This window comes from Gymnoscopelus microlampas (genome assembly GCF_963454915.1).
Source record: "Gymnoscopelus microlampas genome assembly, chromosome: 8".
Classification (NCBI taxonomy): Eukaryota; Metazoa; Chordata; class Actinopteri; order Myctophiformes; family Myctophidae; genus Gymnoscopelus; species Gymnoscopelus microlampas.
Window position 1 is genome coordinate 39,223,588 of NC_139945.1, and position 20,373 is coordinate 39,243,960.

General features: G+C 41.5%; 1 protein-coding gene across 1 annotated transcript; it reads right to left on the minus strand.

Annotated features, from left to right (window-relative positions):
* Positions 1–489: 489 nt before the first annotated feature.
* On the minus strand, positions 490–20,137 carry aadac (arylacetamide deacetylase). The gene is made up of 5 exons (XM_084064141.1): positions 19,081–20,137; positions 15,794–16,022; positions 10,635–10,704; positions 3,301–3,472; positions 490–2,465 (listed from the first exon to the last, which is right to left on the minus strand). The coding sequence occupies exons 1-5, from the start codon at positions 19,219–19,221 to the stop codon at positions 1,839–1,841; spliced, it is 1,239 nt and encodes a 412-aa protein (XP_083920267.1). The 5' UTR covers positions 19,222–20,137; the 3' UTR covers positions 490–1,838.
* Positions 20,138–20,373: the final 236 nt, after the last annotated feature.

Below are 20,373 nucleotides of genomic sequence, written 5' to 3' on the forward strand. Positions count from 1 at the left end.
TACTTCCAACAGGAAATCCTTTACCCATATGCAGCTCAAAGATGGCTTGGTCCTGCACACTGTCTCTCTATGTGCGGTAGTATCCCTCTCATCCTTATTATTGGTCAGTTATATTGTTTCAGTGCTTATGCATTTCTTAGGATTGGCACTGTACTTCTCCCTTTTAGTTATACATCTAAACCCATGCTCCCACACACAATACACCCACACACAGTACATTTGCACATTTTGTGGAATTTGTCCTCTGCATTTAACACATCCTATATTAGGAACAGGGGGCAAGTGCCACTATACAGCAGTACGATTGTGCTCATGATTGGAAAAAAGTTGCTGCATTCATGCTTTCACCAGTGGTTGGCAGCATAAAACGCACGCACGCACGCACGCACGCACGCACGCACGCACACACACACACACACACACACACACGCCAATGAGACACTTTTGGGAGGGAAACAAAGACATGGTCAAGAATTGAGAGGTGCGATCATTCAATTTATTGTCAGAATAGATTAAAAATAATACGTCCCTTCTCATTTGCACAGAGGACAAAAAATTAAATACACATCCTATTTACAAGTATATGTTAAGGAGGGGTGTGGTGCAGTACTCAGGCAAGGATTTATGATGAGTCAGCAGCTATACAGTATTTGGTGATCAAGTGTAATGTGGTTATAGAAGTCAATGGATTCTTTCTGTTTTCAATATAGAAGAGATGTGGGGGAAAAAATGGGATGCTCCGGGGAGCAACTTCAATTGGTTATTGCTTTGACGTCAAAATGTTTCCTATCAACTGTGACCCATGTTCAGTCCCAAAGCATTGATAATATATTTGATCACAAACACACGAAAGACAAAGTCACTCTAAAATGATATTTTTCTTTTTTTAAGCTTTTCCCTCTGTGGTCTCTGCTAGTCATTTCATGTTCAGAGCAGTCACGCTGCAAGAGAGAGAGAGGTAAAGAAAGATACCAGTTATTAGAGAGAGTGAGAGAGAGAGAGAGAGAGAGATTGATGGAGATATGTTTCATTCCATCTCACATGGTGGCTGGACCTTGGGGCTATATGAGATCTACGTTTTGTACACCAGTAGACCAGTGGCAGACAGCATGTCCATGGTGTGCACATTCCAACGGGTTATTACTGTTTGGCAACGTTCACAAGCTTTCTTCATTATGTAACTGTTGAAATGAAAGGAAGCCCAATATTTCGCCATGCTTTTTAGAGGTGCTTTTTGAAATGAAACCAGATGCCAGAACTTGTTTTGGTTGTAATTAAATACCCATAAAATACCCATACCAGAGCACATTTGTTTCTGTGCAGTCCTTTAAGTTTCTATGTTCTACATTGTCATAGTGCACAACACGCCAGATTCTTAAATGAATACAAAATGTATATATTTAAATTAATTGAATAAAGCTTGTGATTGTTTAGTGTAATGTGCTGGAAAATAATCCGGTAAGCTTTTGCTTTGCAAATTCAACACTAATCTAATGTGAAAAACATGACTTGAACAATCAAGCCCAGTTAGGTTTCAAAATCAGTTGCAATTGATGAATGTGTCAACTTTTGCCAAATTAAATATTGCCTTGCAGCACTGTAGAACTGTCAGAAGTAATTTTCTGCTTCATTAAGATTAATGTATTCCAAAAACTCAATTTGCGATTGGGGAAAGAAAAGCGAAAACCTCATGGTCCCATTGGTATCTGAGACAAGACGTGGATATAATGCAGAAGAAAACTCCAAGAGAAAATGTACAAAAAAAGAATTTAGCACATACAGTAAAACAACAGAGTTGCACTGTCAGGAATGACCATTGAACACTTTTTCCTTCAGTTTTACAAGTTTTCCTTGAGCCATCTGACATAGTTTTCCGTCATGCGGCGTGCAATCAGGAAGTCAGTGGGCCACACCGTGAACATCAGTGCTCCGTGGAAACCTGCGTCGTAATGTTCGTGTGTCACTTCCACGCCGGCAGCACGGAGACGTGTGACGTACATGATACCGTCATCCCGGAGAACATCATACTCACACGTCAGCACATAGGCCTTGGGTAGAGAGCGTAAAGTGTCATCTGGTACCAGCAGCGGCGAGGCCCGTGGATCGGCAATGGATTGAGATGGCACAATTACATTGGCTGCCTCACCTCCCGCATCCTGTGGTACAGTCGGAGCACTGTAGTTGTATTTCCCGCGGAAGGATTCGGGCAGGAAAGCACTCCAGTTGACAAACTTGAGCAGGCGCGCTGACTCGGGGCTGTTGTGGGTGTTCGCCAGCATGGCCTTGAAGAGGGCCTTGTCACTGGTGAAGTATTCACTCCAGAAGCGCACCATGAGGGTGCGTGGCAGAAGGGGCATATCTTGATTCTGCATGTACGATGGGGTGTAGAGGTCCAATGCCTGTAGTACAGGGTACAGCAGCGCTTGGACTTTCAAGTGAACCTGCCGCCCTGGCTCCTGCTGTAACTGTAGGGACAGAGGAAAAACGAGAGTTTGGCAGAGAGAGTATTTAGGTAAGGGATGAGCATGCTATGAACTGCATTTGTGGTGCAACGTTCCACCAAGAGTTGACATATCTAAACCTTAGCCCTATATAAACCTTCACAAGAGAAAACTTGTGAAGGTTTTCCCCTTTAACTGCTTCAGAGCAATTAAAGGGGGTGTAAGAGATATACAGTATATATTTTCTGTTGTTAAAATACATGCTAAATAGCAAGTAACAGGGGCTCTTAAGTATGAAATAAATATATTTTCAGGTCGAGATACCAATTTCATCCAGTCAGGAGAGAGAACTCATACAGGATGCAGGAAAACACGTGAAATTGAAAGTGATGAAACTAAGAAATGAGCATACAAAGTTGGAACAATATAAAATTGAAGCAGTTAAATGTGTTGTCTTTCCCTATAGGATGAAATACAGTAGGTTGCCAGACCTGAAATGTATTTTCTGTTTATTAAAAAGCTGGAGAGACGGGGAGACCCACTGAAAAAACACTACATGTAAAGCAATGAAAAAAAAAAATTTCTTTTTTTTTCTTTTCGGTACCACTATCCTCACGACCACCCCATCCCACACACACCAACTGCACAAGAGGTTAAGGCAGGTTTAATATGTTCAGAAACATTGGCTTCACTGATATTCCGAGCATTACCGGTACTTTTACTCTCAACCATTGTCATTGACATAATACAATGCATCTTATTTTTCTATGCATCAGTTATTGTTGACCCATCTGTTTCTAAAATAAATGTAAATAAATACATTTCTGTTAAAATGAAAAATTTACATGAGTTTGAGTACCTGCTGAGACACTGCAGCTGCCAGATTCCCCCCAGCACTGTCCCCAGACACAGCGATACGTCCTGGGTCCACAGAGTACTGGGCAAGCACATCCTTCTGGAGGAAATGTTTGACCACACGGTAAACGTCCTCATATGGCACAGGGAAGTGGTGTGCTGGGGCCAGACGGTACCTGACAAAAACAAAAAAGGAGCAATTCACAGGTAAAACTGGAGCATTAAAAGCCATTAAACACACAGTCTAATCTAAGCCTATGGAAATGTGCCCTTTGACAGTGATGATGATTGACAGATTCAGTGCAATGATAAATAATACACTTATTATAAACTATAAAGACACTGTGGCAATATTGATAGGAACCAATGTGTGTAGGTAAAGAAAAAGCCAAACGGCACAGAAAGAAGATGATGGATTCCCCGTTCTCCATAAGTCCACCAGAAAACTTTGATTTCTCAGACTTTCCAAGCCCCGCCATTTGGATCCGCAGATTTGAAAGGTTCAGAGACTATCAAGTAAATTCATTAGCTTACACCATGGGTGATAAAGCTGATGACATTCTGAGCACACTGAGCTTAAGTGACACAGACACAAATAAATACAGTAAAGTAAAAGAGGCTTTTGATAAATATTTCATTTGGAAACATAATGTGATCTACGAACAATGCAGATTTAACAAAAGAGGTCAAGAGCCAGGTGAATCAGCTGAATCGTTCATTTCACACTGCCAACGTGGTGCAGGTGCACTGCAGGAGGACATGATTAGAGACAGGTTGGTGGTAGGCATAAGACACCAGGGCCTGTCAGAGAGCCTGCAGATGGACAGAGAATTAACGCTGGCAAAAGCTGTCCTAAAATTATCACGAAGAGATTAAGAAACAGCAGCCCACTGTACATGACACAAATAGTCCTGACCAGAAAGAAGCTAATGTGGATATGATGAAATTCCAAAAAAAAAATCAAAGACAAACTCAGACAGGGAAAAGTGCCCAAGGCAAGGGTCAAAATGACTATGAAAAAGGGCAGAAGAGATGTGGAGGATGTGGCAAAGCACCACCACATAACCTGAACAACTGTGTTGCAAGGGATGCAGAGTGCCAGAAATGCCACAAAAGGCCACTATGCAGTCCTCTGTAAAACAAAGCCAAGCGTGGATGAAATCCAGGAACAGGAGGTAGAGACTGTTTTATTGGGACATGTGTCCACAGGTGGTCAGTCAAAAACATGGCAGAAGACGCTGATGTTGAATGGCCAACAAACCACCTTTAAGCTGGACACAGGAGCGGACGTGACAGCCATTGCAGCTAAAGTCTACTCAAAGAAGCAACATGGCCCACTGCTGGGACTAGGCAACAACACTCTACAAGTGAGAGGTCAGTTCAATGGCGTCATAAAATTCAAAGCAGAAAACCAGACAACTGAACAACCAGTGTTTGTAATACAAAGATTAGCTACCCCACTAATTGGTCTGCCAGCAATTGAAGCACTGCAGTTAGCCTACACAGTTGACAGTATTCAGGAGCAGACAGCTGACATTAAAAGGCTGTATCCCAACGTTTTCACAGGCCTGGGAAGCCTGCAAGGCATGTAAAAAATTAAGCTGACAGAGGATGCCACGTCCTATGCATTGTCACTGCCACGCCGTGTACCTATACCCTTGATAGACAAAGTTAAAGAGGAGATCCAGAGAATGGAGACTCTGGGAGTGATTGCGCCTATCGATGAGCCGACAGAGTGGTGTGCAGGATTGTTGTGGCACCAAAGCCCAACGGAAAAATCTGAATCTGCGTGGATCTGACCCACCTAAATCAATACAGCTGCCGTGAAAGACTCATTCTGCCGACAGTCGACAAAACCCTCGCCAAGCTGTACAAAACTCGTTCATCACACCGTTCGGGAGGTACTGTTTTCACAGATTGACATTCGGGATTTCGTCAGCACCCAAGCACTTTCAGAAGAGGCTAACACAGATGCTGGCAGGACTGGAAGTAACAGTGTGTCATGCAGATGACATCCTTGTTATTGGGTCATCGCGTGAACAACATGACCATAGGCTGAGCAAAGTGTTTTAGAGAGACTACAGAAGGAGAGGCTGACACTCAATGATGATAAATGGTAGTTTGCTGTGGACCGTGTCAAGTGAAAGGGCTGTGTGAACGGTCAAATCTCTCCTGAAGAAGGGAGAGGATCCCCACAAGGCCCTCATGGCTTACAGAGCCACACCCCTGGCACAAGGTGCATCTCCTGCACAGCTGCTGATGGGTCAAAACATCAGGACGCCTCAGTCAGGAGAAGTTGGAGCCGAGGTGGCCGGACCTACAGCCTTTCAAAGAGAAGGATCAGGACACGAAGGAGAAACAAGCATCCTGGTTCAATAAAAGACACCCCACACAGCAGAGACAAGAGCTCAGACCAGGACAAAGAGTCTGGGTAAAGAACACTGAGCACCCAGCCAAGGTCCAGCCAAGACACCAAGGTCCTACAACATCGAACTGCCCTCGGGAAGTCTCAGTCTGGAGAAACCGATACCACATCAGGGTCATTCCAGAGACATCAGGGCGCATGATAAAAAGACCATAATCAGTCAGATTGGACTTATAATAACCAGTGTCTTAGATAGAAAGCTGTGGATAAACAGGGCAGACTAACCCCTGCACAGCTTAGGGGACTCAGGCAGTCTACCCTGACCCCTGGATAGGAAAAGTACATTTAAGTTAATTTAATTCATTAATATTTGGTTTGTTTAAAAGAAAAGAGACATTACAAGTAATTCAGTTGCAAAGTTATATTGTGTGAAACATAAATGTTATACTGAGGTATTCTTTAACAGTTGATTACATACAGTACACTCCTGAGTTAAAGTAATACAAAGCAGGTCCTCAAATAAAAATTTTTTAGCAGCCTCTGCTGGTCATTACCGTCACTGCAGGCCGTTCGTTTATTCCTGCGTTACCCAGAATTCCATTTGTTTTCACCGGAAGACGGAAGCGTTTAAAAAAGCGTTCTTTTAATTGTTTTATACTATCTGTGGATCATTTCTCTTAGCCAGTGGAGCTTTAGTTACCGTGAGCTGTGTTTTCTTTTTCTGTTGTTTTTCGATCTTCAAATCCTACAGCGTGAGATTCCTTTTTGTTATTAGCGCGGTAGTTCCTGGCCAAACAGGAAACCGGTGCGGTTGTTCCTGGCCAAACAGGAAACCGGTGCATTTCCGTTTCCGTTTTCCGGCCGGATGACGTCATTTTCGCGGGAATGGCTAACCTAACCACCGTTTCAATAGAAAATATAATAAGAAAGGCTTTCGCAAAATTCATGGAGTGGGTGTTGTGAAACATTTGCCACTCACAAAAGATATACAATTTAACTTTAGTTTTGTTGAAAAAGTTACCTAGTATTACTTTAAAGTATAAGAAAATAATTGTGTTTGTGTAAGTGCAGTAAAAGAAATGTTGGTACTTCACTAAAAGGGGGAGATGTGGAGATATTTCTAAGAACTCTTATAGGGGTGTGCCGATACACTAATTTCATGAAACCATACGATATGATATTGGGCTCACGACATCGATACGATACAATATATGGCACTTTTTTATTATGAAAATATATGGGGGGAAAAAAAGCTTATGAAAATATATGTGGGGGGGAAAGCAAATGCAAACAAACAAATACTTCTGTTTTAGCATTATTATTGCAAAAAAAAAAAAAAAACATTTTTGTTTTCCAAAACGATACATATCGTCACGAAAACTTATCGCGATATATCGCGGGACGATATACCGGCACACCCCTAGAACTAATGTGTGTAGGTACGGGGAAGACATTAGGTCGACGCACTCATTCATTCATACTTGACGTTGATATTACCAGTTGTCAATAAAGCTACCTAAAAGGATACACGCCCGTCTCATCTACATTAGTTATAGTGTATACTAATAGAGCCTGTTACAGATACTATTGATCAAATTATGACATTTGTTTTATAAGGAAATGGAACTGCATGATCAGCACATTACATGTGACCTGCTCTGGTCTGTCTCCACGCTCCACCTAAACCATCGTAAGGAGTGAAGGTTTTGGCAGAAGTGGAGGTTTGGACAGGCCAATGTTGCAATTTACACAATTTATAACCCACTTTGTTTCTGAGAACATAAACTGCCCAAGCATAAATATGTCTTGTGCGGCACTACAGTATGTGTTAAAACATTTTTGATATAAACATGGTCAGAAGCTGACCATATAAGATAAACTAATCTGTGATTATGTGGATGTTCAGGAAAAGGGTATAGAGTAGTAGACGCAAGAAGAATCCATAAGATTTTATTTGTTACTCATTCATACAAGTTGTGCAATGTTGGTGTGGCATGTCCGCAAGACTGTGCAACAACATTGGCATAACATGCAAAAGGTAATACTGGGTTTCAAGAAAAACATCACATGCCCCACATCATAATGGGAAGTCATAGCTGAATGGGTAGAGAGCCCGCCTGGTAGGCAGGAGGTCCCAGGTTCGTGCCCAGGCAATGTGTCGAGGGGTCCCCGAGTAAGACAATTAACCCCTAACTGCCCCCCACACTCACTTGAGAAGCACTCGGCTGGGTGAAGCTGAAAACCACATTTGAAAACCACATTTCCCCCGTGGGATGAAATAGAGCACAGGTCTCCGCCCGGTCAGGTAGGTTATTGTGGGCCAGCAATGTTCGGAGTTCACCAATCAGGATGGAATATGAAAAATCGGACGGATCCGTCTTGATCACTTGTGGGTTCTAGCCAACACAATTGATTGTAATGCTGCACTTTCTTGACTATACACACATTCATGAACAAAAACACTATTATACCGGTGTGCCATGTAGCCCAGCTTTGCAGAGTCTGCTAATTGCAATGCATTTAGATCAAAGTCCTTTATTAATTTTCACCGGTTGAGCCCATAGACAAATATGTAGACGCCTCATTGGCCACTGGGGCCGTACATCATCTCCCCACCCCTCCACCCCATTCACTTCTCCACTTGAATTAAGAGACTGACAACTTACTTCTGGTCCCTTAAAGGGACGGTCACAGGCACACAGATACAGGTACAGGTACGTCACACAGATACAGGAAGTAATGTGAGATAGCCAGTCTTGCTTTCCTATCGTTTGTCTTTACCCATGCCGAGCAGCCGATGGCCTCACACCTTGACAAGTGAAAGTGCACATGCACATATGTGCATGACAATGATGTGGGTGCAAGGCTAGCTAATGTTTGCAGGCTATCCACATAATGACAACACTGACCTGGGGAACATAGGACCCTGGAAACATAGGTACTGTATGGCCCTGGATGTGTTGCAAAACTGTGGTATTGCTGTTGAAATAACATCCAAATATTTAAGCTTTAAGATAAGTTTTGTCAACAATGTCACAACAGCTGCTCTTCCTTTGCCTTGGCCTCTGACCTGCTGTCGACACGATAAGGATTCAATCCACTTTGTGCTTTCAGAAAACTATAGTTCTATAGATTATTACTCATGCTTGGGTTTCAGAACCTAGGAATATCTGATACGGAAACCACAAGCACATAATAATCATTTTACACTCTCCCCTGTTCAACACTGGAATACAATTTGTGCATCAACCATTATATTATGTTAAAGGTCCTTCAGGCGTATTGCCCTCTCACTTTATGTTTGTTAACTGCAAAAACTAAAACATTCAGAGAAGGCAAATGTATGATTTTAAAGGAACTTCAGGCACATTGCCCTCTCACTTTGTGCTGTTAACTGCAAAAACTAAAACATTCAGAGAAGGCAAAAGTGGGAGGCTGAACAAGAGGGTTACAGTGTTTGTGGAATGAGTGAGTCCAGTGTTGCTTTTACAGGGAAGGCCTGGCTGGCAAGACCTGGTCTAATATAAACCTGATAACTCCCCTCTGCCATACTGTGAATAATGAGGATGGACAGGCGCATGGGGCTATCACAACAACAGAATTATATGCTTTGTGTATGTGTACTTGTGTGTGGGTGGAAAGAGGAAAGTTGAGAGAGATCAGTGTATAATCCAGTAGGGAAATAGTGTTAATCACCTTTATACCATTGGCCACAGACAATACTCAATTCTGATTAGCCAGGGGGTGTGCATTATTTTCAGATAACCGCATGGCTGTGGTCTTAATGAATATGCAAAACAAGAAAAGTGTGCTCAGCCAGATCTGGTTGTCTACCCAGTGCTATGGGAGTCGTGGGCTGCAGCCGCCAGGACACAAGGAAGCTGCGGGGACAAATAGTTTGTACGATAGACGTTTACCCTATGGGTAGAAGTGAAAGCTGTTTTGGAGGCCCCTTACTTTGTTTTGTGTGGGGGAACAAAAAGAGAATTTCAATCTTATTTGATAGCATTTGTGGTACCTCTTATGGGTGGAACTGAAATCACTTTTAGCTCTGCATTGTTTAGAGGCCTCTCAATGTGTTATTCAAATTTGGTTTACTACACATATGGCATTCATTAAGCTTCATAAAGTTTTTTGCAAAACGGGCCCTCCTGCAAATTTTGCAAGACAATCGTAGCTAATCAGAATGGAATATAGAAACTGACTGATACATCTTGACCACATGACTCAAGAGAGAACGTGTTGCAATTTGTGTGAGATTTGGAGAAAATCTGTTGGAGCTGTAGCAAAATGTGTTTGAAGAAAATGCTAAATGGCGGAAAGTCTTGACAGGCAGAAATAAGGTTCTTCCTTGGCCTATTAGGAGTGTGCATGCAAAGTTTCACACTGATCAATCCGTCAGTGCCCGAGTACTTGTTCAGACACAGAAAAACGGACGGGGCGAAAACATAATCTCCACCTCCTGGCTATTCCAGCCTGGCGGAGATAATAAACACTGTATGGTTATTCAACCTAACAATAGTTACAAACTGTCTGTAACAACATGGATTTCAATATAACTTTCAGATTTTAGGGGGAGCATGAACCTTATGCAGTTGATTGTAAAAGACATGACTATTGTCAATTGACTGACTCAGTTGGAACTTGTTTCTAGGGCGTTGAGGCTTCCCCCCGTTGCTGGAGATATAACCTAACATTTTTTGCAAGGTTGGCAGAAATAGTGCCAACACTTGGGACGTGGCCATATAAGCAAGATAATCAAATCTGAGCCAAAGAATTATACATTCTGTGGAGGAAAACTGCAGTAATTAGCCTCTGAGGCATGCATTATTTTTCAATAACCATAAGGCTCAGAGTTGACTTATACATTATACACAGTCCTCCCTCTCACAGCCGGTTGTTAAATGTCATGCAAATAAAATAACCACTGAGCAGAACCCGTCAAGTCAATGGATACAGAGTGACATACTCACTCTACATTGAGGACCACCGCGTTGAGTTCCGTCACCATTTTTCTGGCCAGGAGATCATATGGACTCATCCCTGCATGGACACATAATACACAGCAGAATCCGTGCAAGTGTTAATTTAACTGTGAGAGTGTAAAAAGGGTCCATATTGACATTCAGAGTTAAACACTCTGGATTTTACTGTGTAGCAGCCACACATGTCAAAGTTACTCTTACAGAACAACACACCATTTTGCTGGAGTACATCCTGTACTGTGGAAGGAAGGCAGTTTCTGCATTTTAGCCTCTCGTAACCATGAGGGTTCAGTGCTTCCAGAATAGGACTGTGGCATAAAGCTGGGAAATGCTGGAGCACAACGATCTTCTTAAAGAAATAAATATATATTTTAATAAGTGCAAGGAAGAGGCTAACACTAGGGGTCAATGGGGTCATCTTCAGTGTTATGCAAGTTCACACTTCACAAGAGCGAGCTCTTAAAAAAAAAAAAAAAAAAAGACTTCATAGTTCACAAGTTCATAGTCCCAAAAAAATAACTAGCACTTCCATTCTTCAATTGTTTTCTGATCTGAGCTATTCTTTTTCAATAGAACCTCCTCTTCCCCATCTATCCCCAGCCCCACTTCCCAAACTAGATAAATCACTGTATACTATTACTATAGAGTCAGAGACAGAGACTACTTTTAAAAGCCAAGAAAACCACTTAAACAATGTGTCAAATTATTATGCAGAAAGTAAAAAAAAAAAAGTGCAGTACAGGTATTGGCCTTCATTTAACTAATTTCCGATACGAATTTAATTGATTATAAGTCCTCACTCTGTGCAAGGCATTGTTTAATTCAGTTTAAAATAGTTCACAGAGCTCACATGTCTAAGGCCAAACCTGCAAGTATATACCCTGACATAAACCCTACCTGCGACAAGTGCAAGAATACTGACGCAACCCTCATCCACCAATACTGGATGTGTACACAATTACAACCATTTTGCCCAGACCCCCTAATAGCGCTGTTCGCCACTGCTGGAGGGGAGGATTCCGCATTGACGCGTACAGAGTGCCGTATGGTGGACTTTGCCTTGTTGCTCGCTAGACGTGCTGTTCTGCTCCGATGGAAGGATGCTGCCCCCCCCCCGTGCTCACTCAGTGGCTTCGTGATATAATGTCTTGTCTTAAACTGGAGATGTTGCGATTCTCAATAGTCGGCTCCGAGAAAAAAATCTACAAGACCCGGGGTCCGTTTATGACATTCTACCACAACACACAGGCTGCATAGTGTGGAGTATTCCTAAACGTATACCAAACCACAGAAAACCTAAAAAGTACTTTTTAAAAATATCTGTTTTATTCTATCTGCTCTGATTATTTTTCGTGCCTTTTGTTTTTCCTCTTGTTTCTAATTTTTATCTTATCATTGTGCCCTTACAACTGTCCTGGGGATTGAGGGTGGGGGGAGGGTGGGATAGGGGAATGTGGTATGTACATTTTGTTTGTCCTTTTGTGATACAATTTATGAAGAAGATGCTATGTATGTACAGTATATGGCCTTGTATTAAAACCTAATAAAAATATCTTGAAAATAAAGAATTGAATTGATTATATTAAACCATTCAAGTCGACCATACCAGCCCTGACGAAAAAGGATAGTCATTTTGTATTTTAAAACAAAATGCCAGACACCAGAGATCATTCTGCAGTACTGCTTTCCTAACCACCGTTCATTATTGCAAACAATGGCTACATATCTGCAAGGACCTATGCGTTTATCTGCCAGGACCAGGACCTACAGTATGTTACGTGGCTAAGTCATGGCAACACAGCGTTTCCATCTGTTACAAGCCCAGTGTCAAGCAACCCATGTAGCATACTTGGCTAACGTAACAGTGTATAGTCCTTTCACCACAAATGCTGTTACGGCTCTGTGACACACAGAGTTTCTTTTGTCAGTTTTCCCTTTATTACCAACAGTGTTAATTTTGACAGCAAATTCTGATTTAGTCTCTAGTCTTAGTCTTTTGAATAACACACCATTTAGTTTTAGTCCTATTTTAGTCATCTGAAATTGTTCAGTCTTAGTCTAGTCTTAGTCGACTAAATATCAAAATTTTAGTCTTTTAGTCTTAGTCAACAAAATGAACACTGATTACCAACAAAAACATAGTGTCGCAACAATCTGTCCCTGGTTCTATACTGGAGGTGCTAGTATCGTTGCTAGCACACGGCTGATTGCAAGACATCTCGCTCTTTCAGGTTGATGCCGTGGGCATGTCCACTCATTATTCTAACCACCATCCATGGTGATGAAACGTGCAGTCCCTAGGTGTACTAACAGCGCTGAAGTAATTGTCCCCCATGAACGTGCGGTTCATTTAAGGGTCATGGTTAGTTGGTTTGAAGGTAATTCAGTAATTGTCCTATGGGACCTACTGTATAATAAGCAGCTCAAAATGCTATTATCCACCGCCACTGCTTTCCACTGTGTTGTCAATCATGGAATACCTTTACCACGCAAGGATAATATCTTAAAGTTGACAAATTAATGACGTAACAGTTTACAGGGACAATTTTGTTGTTTGATTAAAGGATAATTGGATGGTATGTTTTGGTTAAAAGGAAAAGTATTTTGTTAAAAAGTGTTCTGATAATAATCATTGCTAGCGTGTAATGTTTGTTGTTCAATAACAGTCTCCCTGTCTCTCCATTAATAAACCTGAATTGCATTTTCAGGTTTGTTGCCTCAGCCAATCAGGAGAGAGTACCAAGTTATCAGCTTAAATTTTATAGTGTTCTAGTTCTAATTTGGTCTGCTCGCTTCTTTGTCATCACATCACTCATCACTTGTTTTCTTTAATGTATAAGTTCTCTCTCTTGATAGGATAAAATTGGTATTCCGACTTGAAAATGCATTTTCTGTTAACTAAAGAGTTGGAGAAACAGAGAGACTCCTGTTACTGAACACAGACTCTATAATGATTGCTATCAGAATATATAGAGCAATCTAACGATTGATTATTTTACCAAAACAATGTCACCTTTAATTTAAACAACAGTATTTTCAGGACAAAATATTTCAGCATTGGCTCTAGTATCTCAGGTGCTAGTGCTACTATGCAGTTTGTAATAGTAATGGTAAATTCAGGTTCTCAGGTAAATCACCTCTTATCAATTAATCAATGAGGAATTGATAAGGTGAACCAACAATCAATTAAGGATTTACTCACAAATGTGCATCTCTAGTAGGCATTGTTGAGGATGTATGCATATCAATGTATCCCAAGTATATTACAGTAAGCCTGAATAACTATTTTTACTGACGTTTTAAGATGTAGGCTATGTGACATCAGGGAGATACTTCAAGCCAGTTCGCCAGATAACTTCTAATGAATGTAGCTACAGTAACTGTCAGAAAGCCTTTTCAATCGTACAGAAAAGCCACACAGTTATTGGACTGTGTCTTGTTTTATTATCAATTCAACATATTGTAGAGACAGTGTGAGCTGTGTCAAATTGCATTTCAATTCCTTTAGTTTTGGCTTACCCAGGCTGGCCACCCTCTGAGGTGCCATCACTCCAGCAGACGGTGCAATATTTCCTCAGGTTACTGAAGCGGTGTGTGTGTGTGTGTGTGTGTGTGTGTGTGTGTGTGTGTGTGTGTGTGTGTGTGTGTGTGTGTGTGTGTGTGTGTGTGTGTGTGTGTGTGTGTGTGTGCGTGTGTGTGTGTAAACCAATTTGTATCGGGGATATTTTCATGACATCAGAGATATACTATATCAATACTTCAGTCAGGACCATTAATATTTATTAGCAGCATAAACAATGCAATACCTTTATGTTTGGCTTCATGATTCTGTTCAGATCCCCCCTCCTTATCCTGTAGCATACAGCAGTGTTTCTCAATCTTTTCAGGCCGTGACCCCCCAAAATGATCATATTTGAACTGGGGACCCCCCACCCTGACAAGCACTTGGAATTGTAGGAGTTGAGGCATTACATTTAGTTTGACTCGGTTCCACAGATAAATATTGTGAAAATAGCGTTTTTATAGCATAGTTTGTTGATTACTTTTGATGCAATAATGGTCTTTTTTCTTTTCTTTCTTTCATTCTTTTGAGACAAAAATGTCTCAAAAGTCCTTAAATCGTCACTTCACTGAGACGTCATCTGGAGACCCCCAAAATCATGTGAAGACCCCCCTGGGGATTCCGACCCACAGGTTGAGAACCACTGGCATACAGGATAAAGCAGGGGGCCTACAATAAATCCCCCACAGTGATAGAGACTGAACCGATACTGTACGTGCTCAGCTGAGACATCAGCTGACTATCTGTTTGAAAGCTACAGGAGCTTGATTATGTGCCTGAATAAACATCATGCTCTTCCTTGCGATTGCCTGCTGGGGGATCACATTAATGCCGGGGACACGAGCAACCTGAACATGCTACCCTCGACGGGGTGGAGGAGGTGGCGATTGGCGAAGGTGCGCATAGCGAGGAAGCTGGATCCTATGGACAACCACTCACACCCCCTCCACATGGAGATCGTGGGGCAATTGACCAGAAGGGGAAATGATAGATTCATCTACCCCAATGGGAAAGACAATAGGCTTAGACTGTCTTTTGTGCCGGTAGCTATGAAGATTTATAATGAGGCACATGATCGTTGCTCTGCTCGTTCAATTGTATAATTAGCTCTGAAGTAACAACAGCTCATTACAGTAAGGACAATGTCTGACATGGTTACTGTGTGTACAAGTATTATTTATTTTGTCCTTCCTTCATTGTTGAGGGTGTATACTGTTGTATATTTTGTTCATTATTGATGATGTTTCTTTTGTGTGTGGTGTCTTTAACCTGCTGTATCCACAGTACATTTCCTTGCCCTGTAACTTAACTGCTGTGCTGCCTTTGGCGACGGAATTTCCCTCACAGGATCAACAAAGGTCTTGATATTGTATCTTATCTCAATTTCTCAAAACCCTTTCACCTAATATTGGATCATCTCTCTCATTTGTCTTTTTGGATTAGGGCATCTACCATTTCTCTTGTTTCTGGAATATATTTCCTACTCAAACTCCTTATTAGAAAATATATTTACATGGATTGTGGTTAATAAAAGTTTTTCTTCTTAAATGTATTCAGTGGAAAAGAAGATTAACCCTCCACTCACGCGAGCTGCCCAGACACCATCCTCCTCCGTGCAGGTATATGACAGCCCTCCTGAGCTCAGTGTGAGCACCCAGCAGCTTGGGTTGGTACAGCACCACCTCCACCCCGTCAAGCTGTTCTTCTGTTACTTGCACATACTCATCAGACACAGGAACCACCCCCTCAGCCAGGGTGATGAAGTACATCACTCCCATGTAGTCCTTCAGGCCAAGTAACTCGCTCAAGTCTGCCTGGAGAGAATGTGAGTGACAGAAAAGAGAGGCAGATAAAGGAACATATAGTCCATTGTATTGTTCAACAAATTCTCAATTCAATACAGCTGGTAAACATTAAGAACACAAACACGTATGGACACCAGCGGCAGACAATTCCGATGGCTGACAGTTCAGAGTTCATCTTGAGTTGAGGCAGCTAATAGCACTGGGAAGAACCCATACACCACCATGACTAAGCCCATTCAAAAGTCAAAAGAAGCCTTTTAGCTTCAATAAAGGGCTTATGTGTTCAATTGTGTGACTACAATATAACACATCTCTTGGTGAATACTGCATTGTGAAACATAAACCATATGACTATAAGTCAACAGGAGTATATCCCCATTAGAAATAACTCATTCAAAGATCATAAGTGCATGACTGGTCATGTGAGGCAGGCAGTCAGAGGTTGATAGTGCATAACACAGATCAGCTGAACACATAATCACAGCAGGTTCAGCAGTCATCTGTAAAATCCACTGTCAGGATCCCATATTATCCTGCAAATGAGACTAAACTCACGCAAGTATAAATCCATTCAAAGTTCTGCACAAGGAAAAGCCAACAGTTCATGGGCACAACACCAGAAGAAGCTCCTATGACCTTTTCCCCCCTAGATCAAATGCATTCTACTATACTGCCACCAAATTTGGAACAGCCATGAACCTTCTCGAGTCCCCATCCAAATTTAAAACTGACCTAAAAACATGGCTGTCCTCAAATTATAATTGGACTTAGATCATTTTATCTCCTACTAGCTTGCCCCCAGAGAGTCAAACAACGCACTCCCTCAGCGTGCTCCATGTAAAGAGCCCTGTGGGAATGTCATCCTCTGCCCCCCGCCCTCACCCCACTTTATTATACGTAAATATACCTATTATTGCTTTTGTTGCTGATATGTAATGCATGCATGTACTGTATGTCTTGATGATGAATCAAGTACAAGAGAAACAATCCACCCCAGGGCTTTTTTTTTACTGTACTACCCTACTGTTTTCAGACTTGTTAATAAAGTATTCAATCAATCAAACTGATTAAGTTGAAAGATTAGAAGGAACGCTGCTTCTCAAACTTTTCTCTAGCCTTTAACCACTCCCTTAACCCCAACATCCGCACTGTGGGGAAAGCTTTCGCAGAAAATCGACAAGCTCACAGCGCGTTGCGTCGATCGCAGTGGTGTAAAGTAACTAAGTGCATTTACTGAAGTACTGTACTTAAGTACAATTTTGAGGTACTTTTATTTTACTGGAGTATTTCCAATTGTCTATACTTTTACTTCTACTCCACTACATCTCAGAGGAAAATATTGTACTTTTACTCCACTACAATTATTTGAAAACTTTAGTCACTAGATACTTTGCAGATACAAATTATTGCATTATAAAACATACATTAACCACTTTAGCCCTATTTTATACCTAGGCTATTTGAAAATAGCAGATCTACAAGCTCGCGATGCGACGCGTTGTGAGCTTGTAGATCTGCTATTTTCAAACATCTTAGCACTTTTACTTTTGGTACTTTAAGTACATTTTAATATCAATACTTTTGTACTTTTACTTAAGTACTTTTTAATTCCAGACTTTTACTTGTAACAGAGTACTTCTACATTGCGGTATTGATACTTTTACTCAACATTTGAGTAGTTGTTCCACCACAGGTTAATCGGCTATTTTCAGCAAAAGCTTTCCCCACAATAACAGAAAACACCCATTTGGGGTTTAAGTGGTTAAAGTTCAGTTTCTCCTCTGTTTATTTGTTTGGCTTTTATGCTGTAGTACATTATTGCAGTACATACTGTATTGGTTGAAACACTGAAACATTAGTTGCCTTTTGTGGTTTGTGCGTGCACGTGCGTGCGTGGATGTGCTGTGTTGAAGCATGAAGTATGAGCGAGTGAGACAGACACAGAAAGAGGCCAGCAAAAACTGTTTATGAAATTAATACATGAATAATATATAGAGCAGTAGATGAATAAATTAAGTAAATTTAGAATGTTTGTACTGTAAATGGAATATTAAGTTCCCTGAAATGAGGATTCACAATCCATAAAGTTTATTCTACATCAAACATGATGGAACTGCTCATAGAACTGAAAAGGACTGGCTTTATTTTGTCCACACTTGAGTACAATTCTTTATATGTGTTCTTTTAATTATGTGCAAAAATATCATTTTACTTTTGTTCCCCACCACAAAATGTCTCTATACATTTACTCAGTACTGTGCTCAGCATGCAATTTTGAGGTAACCTATACTTTTACTTTAGTATTTCCATTATCATTTCTATGCTACTTCTGTTCCACTACATGTCAGAGGCAAATCAACTACAACTTTACAGCTTTAGTTACTTTGCAGATTTATATGATTAATACAAAATATACATTAACTGATAAATGATGATGTATTATATTAGGCTATAGGCTAGGCGCTAGGTTATCAATAGGCCATTAGCAACTAAAGCGATAAACACATGAATGCATATGCATGCATATAATCCAATAATATGACTGTGAAATATGAGCCATTTTGCATAATGAGCACTTTTACTTTGCTCATAGTCTATATTTTTATTTTGAAACCAATGCTTTTGTACTTTTACTCAAGTAAAATGCAGGACAATTTCTAACATTGTGGTGTTGTTAATTTTAGGTTACTTAATAATATGAGTAGCCTAATCCACTTCCACCACTGCTTGCAGCCATATAAGGATGTGACATCACAGTCTAATCACAGCAATAAACATTACCATAGATTTCCTTAATAGGCTCTATAATTAGAACAGGTGAGCAGGACTTGAGGACTATACAATAGACATGGATTAGTCTCTGACATAATCTGGTAGCCTATCTAAATCTACACAGCAACCTCAGCAATTCAACCTGACAATGCATTGGACAAGGAAAACAAAACTGCAACAAAACCACGGTGAGCTGAATTGAAACAAGAATTGCTTTTCAATAATGTTGTTATATGAATAACAAAGGCAAAAAAAGGACAAACAAATAAGGGTAAACGCTTGTAGCTATACTTACCAGATGGCTGAGACTTCTGAAGAAAGAGTTGGTCAGCATAAGTTTCCATCTCTCCCCTATCTCCTCGGGAATGGGCTCATAAATGTAATAAGCGGTAAATGAGCCCATGAACAGGATTAGAAACACACCCTTCAGCCTCATTTTAGCCGCACGGTCCCACTCCCCCAGCAATTGATTACAAGGTGCTGCTGGACAAATAGGATGTTACGCTAAGCTTGGTAACAATTCACTCCCGTGCGGGCAAATAAGCTGCTATTAAATGTTGGATACAGGCCACTTGTTATTAAGGTCATTTATCGGCAAGGAGGAGATGACCGGGGCTTTTCATCGTGGTTATCACTGCTGTGCTGCACGTCCCGTCACGCATGTCGGTGGCCCTGTTTCACAACCGTCCTCCGCACCGGTGGAAATGCGGGGTTCATTAATGTACCGACCGGCTGGTGTTGAGAAGACAGGCGCGCGCGCCGCGCCCCCCCCAGTGGCTCACGAGGCAAGCCGTCCCGAATACCAAAACAGTCGCCCCAAAAAACAGTCGCCCCCGGGGCAAATCCGGCGACCTCGGAACGGTTGCCACCTGCTATTCCTAAACGTAACCTCAGTCAAACTATGCCTAAACCTAACCTTATTCCTAAACGTAACCTCAGAAAACTATGCCTAAACCTTACCTTATTCCTAAACGTACCCTCAGTAAAACGGTGCCAAAACGGTGCCTGACCTTATTCCTAAAACTTGACGAAAAAAATAGGGGTGAGCGTGTTTTGGGGCGAGTCTTCCGGTCAGTCCTTTGGCCCACGACGCAAATTCCTCAGGTGCCGCTCGAGCGTCCAGGCAGCCGGGCACTCTTACTCTATTCACCCCCGCGTGGAGCAGCGAGCAAACTTTGTCCTTAATAGACTATTCCTCCTCTGGACGGAACTGCTGCTACACAACGACTGAAAAACATAGCTGGTCCACGCGTCTTTCCCTGTAGTGCAGTCTTTCATTTGAGTTTTGAATCAGTCCAAATATCCGACGCACCTCTGCTGCACGCAGTCGAGTAATAACTATAGTCCGTCTGTTACGCTTCTATATCCCATGGCTATAAATACCCAAGTCACTTTAGGAATACGAGAACCAGAGAACCCCTCTGGCTATGCATAATCGTGTTGCCCTATAGAGGGAATAGATAGTGGCAACCTACGCTAATTATGGTGACAGGCAGATACACCTACAGGGGGGATGCTGCGAAATGCATCACTTTCTTAATGCAGAGTTGGCTATGAGGGCAATGATAACACCTGTGCTCTCACATGT